Consider the following 9,231-nt stretch of genomic DNA (forward strand, 5'->3'; position numbering starts at 1 on the left):
AAGTGGAGAACCAGGCTATGAACAGGGAGCAAATATTGCAATAACAACAACGTGTTGGTGCAAATGTCGATAGAGACAGTGTTTTGGCGTATATGTGGCTCAAACCAACAAAATTTGACGGTTCTGGTGATGCGCTAGATTTTTTAGAGGAAGTCGAGCGTAATTCCAGACGTATGTAGGCTGACGAAAGACAGTCAATCTTGTTAGTCGAGATGTCAATGAAAGGACCAACAAAGGATTGGTTTAGACATATAATTCAACCTACGATGAATCAGATGACCTGGGCAGAATTTGTCAATCGGTATAGAGAGTTCTATCTACCATTCTCTGTGACTGAGAGTTATTGAGACCAGTTGCTGAATTTGATGAAAGGAAATAAGTCAGTGCAGGAGTATATGACGGAGTTCACAAGATTAGGGAGATTTGCACCTGATTTGATGGCTGATCCAATCCGGGTGAATGCAAGGTTTATCAATGGTTTAGGACCCGAATTTGTCAGTCTTGTTTATGATGTGAACAGAGATTTAATCCAGCTGCTAGATAATGCACGTCAGATGGAGACTTCGTTGGTACAGTTTGGAAGGATTGTCAATCCTACTGCACCAATGTCGACAAGGAGTGATCAGGTCACTACGGCGGCCAATACACAAATGTTTTTTAATCCAAGTGGTTTTACTGGGCCACGTCGTAGAAATTTTAAGAAAGGAAATAATAACAAGCATTTTTATACCCCTGGAGCTAGTTCGAGCTGACGAAGCTCATGAAGTGCTGGAGTGTTAGCCCCATTCTATCAGAATTGTAGGAGGAGACATTATGGAGTGTATCATCTCGCTCCAGGAGCGTGCTTTATTTGTGGCCAACCAGGCCATTATGCTAGACAGTGTCCGATGTCGGGAGCACAAGGATCTACTATCAGTGTTGCTTAACCTTTTCAACAGCGGAGGCCTGTGTTTCCAGCGGCATCTGGGCAAGGTCAGATTGGTAGTACATTTAATGGTCAGAGAGGTAGAAGTTATGGAAACAATCGAGGTGGAGGAAGAAATGCTGGAGGAAGAGGTTCAGACTTCTCAAGCAGAAGGGAGTCAAGCCAGAGTGTTTGTGCTTAACCCACAGGAGGCTCAAGCCTCTAATGTAGTTGTGCAAGGTATCTTTACTATAGCTTCGATGAATGCCCTAGTATTATTTGATCTGGGTGCAACACATTCATTTGTTTCGCCGAGTTTTGCAATTAAGATGGGAAAACAGCCCGCTTATTTGCAAAATCCATTATCAGTAGCCACGCCAATGGGTGAAAGTATGGATACGGACATAATTTATTCGTCTTGTCCTGTGAATGTTCAAGGACGAGAGTTGCTTGCTGATCTAGTTTTATTAGAGGCGCTAGCATTTGACGTCATATTGGGCATGGATTGGTTAGCTCAACATTATGCAAGTGTGGATTGCATGAAGTTAGTGACATTTAGTACCCCTGGAATTGAAACCGTTTCATTTCAAGGTGAGGAACTGAAATCCACTACGAGCATAATTTCAACTATAAAAGCTCAACGGATGATGAGGAAAAGATGTCAAGCATTTTTAGCTATTGTGTTGGATACAGAGAAAGCTCAAGGGAATGTACAGAATGTACTAGTAGTGATGAAATATCCAGATGTTTTTCCAGAAGAGTTACCTGGATTACCACCAGACAGAGAGATAGAGTTTTGTATTGAGTTAGCTCCTGGTACCAAACCGATATCAATACCTCCTTATAGGATGGCGCCAGCAGAGTTAAAAAAACTGAAAGATCAACTAGAGGAGCTACTTGATCGTGATTTGGTCAGACCAAGTGTTCCACCATGGGGTCCACCTGTCTTGTTTGTTAAGAAGAAAGACAACTCGTTTCGGCTCTGTATAGATTACAGACAGATGAACAAGGTTACAATCAAGAACAAGTACCCTTTACCGAGGATTGATGATTTGTTTGATCAACTGCAAGGGGCAAGGTACTTTTCTAAGATTTATTTGCGATCAGGATATCATCAATTGAAGATCCGAGATGATGATATTTCAAAGACTGCTTTTAGGACTCAGTATGGTCACTACGAGTTCCTAGTTATGTCATTCGGATTGACGAATGCACCATCGACTTTCATATATTTGATGAATAGAATATTCAAACCATTCTTGGATCATTTGCGCATAGTTCTTCGGACATAGAGAGAGCATCAATTGTAAGATAAGTTTTCAAAATGTGAGTTTTGGTTAGAAGAAGTGGCATTTTTGGGACATGTCGTGTCTCAAAGTGGAATCAAAGTGGATCCGAAGAAGATCGAAGCGGTTGTGGAATGGAAACGACCAACTTCGGGGACTGAGATTTGTAGTTTCCTTGGGTTAGCAGGATACTACAGAAGATTCGTGCAAGATTTTTTAAAAATCTCTGCACCATTGACGAAGTTAACTCAAAAGAATGCGAAGTACGAGTGGACAGAGAAGTGTGATGACATTTTTCAGAAACTGAAGGAGTGTCTAACGACAGCTCCAAGCGTTACCTGAAGGTACCGAAGGATTTACTGTTTACTATGATGCTTCAAGGGTTGGTCTAGGATGTGTTTTGATGTAGCATGGACGAGTGATAGCATATGCTTCTCGCCAGCTGAAAAAGCATGAAGTTAACTGTCCTACTCACGATTTAGAGTTAGCAGCAGTGATTTTTGCACTGAAAATCTGGAGACATTACTTGTACGGTGCAACGTGTGAGATATTCACGGATCATAAGAGTTTAAAGTACATTAATCAACGTGAATTGAACCTCAGTCAGGGGAGATGGCTGGAATTGCTAAAAGACTATGATTGTACTATATTGTATCATCCGGTCAAGGCCAATGTGGTGGCTGATGCGCTAAGTAGGAAATATGCAGGAAGCTTAGCACATGTTACTACAGAGTGGCGAAGGCCGTTAATCAAAGAGATCTATACGATGTTCAGTCAGAACATCAGATTTGAAATTACACACCCTGGAAGTTTGATAGCTCAATTAAGTGTGCGACCAACACTAATTGCAAAACCAAGGACTTACAAGGTGAAGATCTCCAATTGAAATGTGTAATGGATGAGGTAGAGAAAGGAAAGTGTCAGGACTTCAGTTTATTAATGGAGCACTGAAGTATGGTACTAGATTGTTTGTACCAGATGTGGAGAATCTGAGACAGAAGATCATGGAGGAAACTCATGGTTCAACATACAATATTCATCCAGGTTCCACAAAGATTTATAGAGATATCAAAGAGATGTACTGGTGGAATGGAATGAAGCGAGATATAGCGGAGTTTGTAGCAAAGTGTCCGGTGTGTCAGCAAGTTAAGCTTGAACACCAAAGGCCATAGTGGATCGTCTGACGAAGTCAGCACACTTTATACCTATTAAGATATCATATATTGCGGCGAAGTTGGCACAAGTGTACATTGACAGGATAGTTAGTCTACATGGAGTTCCTGTGTCAATAATTTCAGATAGAGGTTCAGTGTTTACCTCTAGATTTTGTGGAAGTTTGAAAGAGGCGATGGGAATGCGACCATATTTTAGTACTTCTTTTCATCCGCAAACTGATGGACAGTCTGAAAGGACTATTCAGACTTTATAGGATATGCTTCGACTGTGTGTTCTGAATTTTGGAGGTATTTGGGATGTATATTTACCACGGCTCCATATGAGGCATTATACGGTCGTAAATGTCAATCTCCTATATGTTGGGAGGAAGTTGAAGAGAGGAAATTAACAAGAGCAGAGATTATTCAGATTACCTCAGAGAAGGTACCACTGATTAAGCAGCGATTGAAAACTACTGTTAGTCGCCAGAAGAGTTATGCAGACCCAAAGAGGAAAGAGATAGAGTTTCAAGTTGGCAATTATGGTTTCCTTAAGGTATCACCGATGAAGGGTGTTATTCATTTTGGAAAGAGAGGCAAGTTGTCTTCAAGGTATGTGGGATCATACGGATTATAGAGCGCATATGAGCGGTGGCTTACAAGTTAGACCTACTGCTAGATATATCGCAAGTTCATCTGGTGTTTCACATATCGATGCTGCGAAAGTACACCTCAGATCCTTCTCATGTGATTCAACCACAAGCTGTGGAAGTCAACGAGGAACTTTCTTACTAGGAGCAACCTGTTGAAATAGTAGATACTCAATTGCGGAAGCTTCATACTAAGGATATCCCTATGGTAAAAGTGTTGTGGAGAAATCATTTTGTGGAGGGATGTACGTGGTAGACGGAGGCGGATATGCGTCAGCGATATCCTTACCTGTTTCTACAAGGTACATACTTCTTATTTAAATTCGAGGACGAATTTTAATAAGGTGGGGAGAATGTAATACCCTATAAATTTAAAGGACTAAATTATTTCACATAAGGAATAATTAATAGGACCAAGAGAACGTAAATTAAATTTGAGGATAAATTTAATTTATAGTGTCTTTGGAAATATAAAATAGTTATAGAAGTTAAAATATTAAATTTAGATATTTATATTTTAACTAACGGGAATTAAGAAACTTTTATAAATAAAAATAAAATAATTTATAAGTCTCATGTGAATGTTTTTAAAGTCAATATTCACGGAATATTTTTAGGAAGTTACGCCTAAAATTTTATAAAATTTGAAGATAGAAATTTTATTAAGCGGGTCTAATTTAATCCAAATAAATCTTAAATAATTTATTAAAAATAAAATATAGGTCCCGTGAGAATAAAAATTATGTTTTTACTCTATTTACAAATTATGGAATTCATGGTTACAATTTCATAAAATTCAGAGTTCGTTGTTCGTTTTAGCTACGGACGAATATTTAAGAATTTGGGTTAAAGTAACGCATTAGTCACAAGGACTAGTTTGGCTTTTAACCAAACTATATATACAAACAATTCAAATGAAGAATTCATTTGACTCAGAAACCAAAAACTTAGGTTTTGGCTCCAGTTCGTTCTCTCAACGCGGCCGACAGTAGGTTTATCGTTTTCGATCCGGTTTCTCGCTTTTAACTCAAATTTCTTCGGTAATTCATTATTAATCAAAGTAATAGTCGTTATTTTAAATTCGGTTCTATAGAAAATGGATTATATTTGAATATACTGCCTCGCGCCAGCGCGCACTTCCGACGTGCTTTCGCACGTCGAGCTCTGAATCGACGAGGTTCAGACAATTTCGAACGGTATGTTCAATACGGACCAAAAGGACTTTGAAATACGAACTAGGACGTTTGAAGGACTAAAAAGGACTTGGAAAATAAAAGAGAATTTGATTAATTAAAACATAGAGATGTTTTAATTAGGTCCTCTACTAATCAAAGTGATTAATAATATGAGGACTATAAGTTGATATCGAGAATAAGAATAGACTATATACGTTATACGTCTATTAATGTCTATAAAGTCTACTCTTTAGAGTTAGAATTCTTATTTCAATTCTATTTTAACAATTGTTTTCTAACTAGATCTGACGATCTAGCAAGCTACCGCACCAGGAGAGTAGAGGGCGATTGAAAACTGTTTTGTGGATAACGGTTTTGTGAGTTTGCATATTTACTTCTGAATATTAATGCCAAAAACATTTATAACTCAAAATGTGATTGAAATTGCATTACATAGAGTCGATTTGAAACCGATGTAGATCCATTGGAACGGCGCCAAAAACTTGTTAGCAAAATCTACGAGTTGGCTTTTTGCTAACAAGTATCTACGTGAATTCACTCACATTTGCCCCCGTTGATTTCCCTTTCACAGGAAAATAAACATTTTGACGTGAAAAGACTTCTAGTTCTTTCTCCGGAAGTTGTAATTAGATAAAGGTCACTCTAGAGCTACAGTATAGTTCTGCTACCGCACATTAGTTCATTTGTAAATGTTTTAACTCTGATGTGAAACTACTGTCAGTATCATTTTAGACAAGAGCATGTTTTATACAAAAAGGGCTTCCGCCAGTTGTTTATAAAGAAACCTGGTTTTGATAAAAGATGTATGTTTGTACTGCATGGTTAAACCGGTTACTTGATGTGTTAACTGGTTTGCACCGCTGGCATTGTTTTCGGACGGGGTTATTGTAAGGTACGTGTTGTGTACGCGTACTACCCCGAGTCCAAGAATTCAATCACATGATTTTTATTACATGTTGTTTAAAGGTTTTCAAATACTTTCTAAAAGATATTGAGAACTTTTATATTTTCAAAACCCGAAAAGTTTTACTGTTTCCTAGGTTTGCTACGGGTTTCGGAACAACCATTCCCATTCCCTAGCGCCAGTCTCGACTCGAGTTTAAGGGTGGAAATCGGGTCGTGACATCGAGTCATATGTGCGTCTTACTTGTGTACTGCTTTCAGACGTGTTTACATTTCCAGTACTATATCCAATGAACTGTATGATTTGTTGAGATGAGATAAACGGATATGTCCTGTAAATACTCATATAATCGATAAGCCAAGTACAAGAGTTTTACTGATGTCCATTGAACCCAGTCTTTTGGTCCGATGCACGATAATCTCACCCATAAGCGAGTGAGGTTATCTGGTCGGTAGAAAAGGCATTTTTAGCTTACCTAGGTGACAACTCCATTTTCATAATCTTTCCAGATCCAAAGTCAGCCATAAGTCTGGGCGAGCGGCCCCTTAACCCCACTCCGCTCACTGTGGCCTCCATTGGGATGAGTAAACTGTTTTTGAACATCAAAACTCAAAACGTTATTCAAAAGTGTTTTAAAAAACAGTTGCCTTGGACATAACCGCATGACTTGCATCTTATCGGTCATTTTTATTTACCAAATATATCCGCACCTGCTGCATTGCATTAGAACTTTTCTTCTCAGCTTGCTCTCTAAGAGACCCTATACCAACCCCGATGCTCATAGACGATTTCATGTTTTTGCGTTGCACTTTAACGTCTAGAATGTCTTATGCGGAGAAGCATCACTCACTACCTAGGTCGTTTGTACTCGTGATTGAGGAGACCCATCAAAGGTATATTTGTTTGTGGGGACCTTATGTCACGACCCGATTCTCGAATCAAGACCGCGCGCTAGGGAATAGGAGTGGTAGCTTCGAAAGTCGTAGCAAGCCTTACTTGTTACAATAAACTTTTAACGGGTTGTCAAATCATTTTCAACATTTTAAATTTCTTTAAAATGTTCAGGTTAGAACCCATGATGAAACAAGGCAACAATAATCACTCTCAATTATTGCATCATCAAGTTTCATAAACCATATCTCATATAACTGGTACAACCATCATAGACATAGATACCGTTCTCATACTTGCGCAGTTTTACATATATACATACGCATTATTATCATAATAATATATCAAAGTTCAGACGACATATTAAACCATAAAAGCCAGACACGACTTCTACGATACCATATCTACTGCAACTCTAGAGTTTAAAAGTCATTGTATTTTTATTATAAAGCAGGCGAATTACCAAAACTAGGATTGAAAGTCCAAACGTCAAAACTATTCACCTGAAAAATGGTAAATTCAACGGGGTCAGTTTTATAAACTGAGTGAGTTCGCAAAATCTACTAATAAATATTAATACGAAATCCAATGCATCCAAATTTCCAATCCAAATGAGACCCTATTCCATTAGTCCACATTTCTACGTGCACACACACACACACACACACACACACACACACACACACACACACACACATATATAATACTATATATATATATAATACTATCCATTTCACAAACTCTCAGCCGTATTTATTTTTTCTTTTTGTAATTTTAAACAAATTCGATGCAACGTATTTAAAAGTCCCAGACTCTTCTTACAATATAAAGATTTTGGTTGTACATAAATACTATCGCCTTCGAGAACTGTACAAAATTTCTTTGACACCGCCATAGAATTCCGTTCCACTGGTCTGGGCCGTCGCCTTAAACTTCCAGACCGTCGACCGGATTCACACAACAATCATGCATATTCGTCTTACAGGTTAGTACCGGTAATCACACAGTCTTATTGTTGCCCAATAGGAAGCACGTTCCAATGGATCTCAATCTATTTCAAAACTATGTATGCATCTCGGTTCAAATAAATTTTGAAATTAATCAAACATTTAACAAGCATGTAAAATATTTCTAAATATTTTTAATACTAATTTTCATCAGTCAAAATTGCAAACACTCACAGTGCTCCCTTATTCCACAATTAATAATTACGCCCGTCAAATATTAAATTCCTTGCTCGTCGGTACGCGTGACTCGATTCACCGTATCTAGTTAGGATTTAAACATCAATAACTGAATTAAATTCTAACTCTAGAATTTATTCTAAACTGAGTCATAAAATCAAATAATCAAATTTAATTCCAACTATCTCTTTTATCAAAGTATCGTATCAAAATACGATAAGTCCTATACCATCGTAGTTTATTTAAATGAATAAATAAACATAGAATGATAATCCAATTATAATTCTAAAGTCCATATAAACCATCAATGTACCATATATAAACCAATATGACATATTTCTAAAAATATTACATTTTTAGAAATCGACTTTTTAAAACATATCACTTCTACAATTCCATACGTTTTAACTTTAAAACGTAATTCCAAATCATCGTGCCTACTTGAGGCCTTGGGACCCTAGACCCCTGGGGCTGAGGGTTTGAGCCCCTAGTTAGGGGGCTCTGCCTCCTTGCCCTCGGTTGGGCAGAAACTACCGAGTCACTTTGACAGTTTTCTGCCAAAACTCTCTCGGTAGTGAAACTGCCGTGTCTCGGCAGCAAACTACCGAGACCAGTATGGGATAGGGCTATTTAACTCTATTCCTTGTTGTCCACCACTCCGGTCACCGGATTCTAGTGGCTGATAATACAAAAATAGGCCACAACTTGCTAAAACGTTAAAAACACTTTCTAAACAATTTTAACCACACAAAATCCATTAACATCAACCAAAACACAATTATTTTAACAAATAAATTATTTACAACCCTTAACAATTTTAAAAACTAAAATTAAAAATTAAAAACCCAAAAAAACGTCAAACCCGCGTTTATTACTAGTTATACTATAATTATATAAAGAAAATCAACCAAAAATTATGTTATTTTGAACCTTTGAAACTCCAGCCCGTAAAGTTACCCATAACACCCCTATAAAACGTCTTGATCGTATAACAAACTTTAGAGTAGTAGTTTACGATAATAAGCAAACGCTTTTAGTTTACAATTTCGAAATAAGGGAAAA

At 37.6% G+C, this 9,231-nt stretch overlaps 1 protein-coding gene across 1 annotated transcript; it reads left to right on the top strand.

The window, feature by feature from the left end:
* Nucleotides 1-813: 813 nt before the first annotated feature.
* Nucleotides 814-5,521, top strand: LOC126681891 (uncharacterized). The gene is made up of 8 exons (XM_050377448.1): nt 814-2,074; nt 2,246-2,523; nt 2,600-2,999; nt 3,169-3,323; nt 3,404-3,591; nt 3,654-3,956; nt 4,210-4,296; nt 5,473-5,521. Exons 1-8 carry the CDS (start codon nt 814-816, stop codon nt 5,519-5,521), a joined length of 2,721 nt encoding a protein of 906 aa, XP_050233405.1.
* The last annotated feature ends 3,710 nt before the right edge of the window (nt 5,522-9,231 follow it).

Source organism: Mercurialis annua, linkage group LG5 (genome assembly GCF_937616625.2).
Source record: "Mercurialis annua linkage group LG5, ddMerAnnu1.2, whole genome shotgun sequence".
NCBI classification, from domain to species: domain Eukaryota; kingdom Viridiplantae; phylum Streptophyta; class Magnoliopsida; order Malpighiales; family Euphorbiaceae; genus Mercurialis; species Mercurialis annua.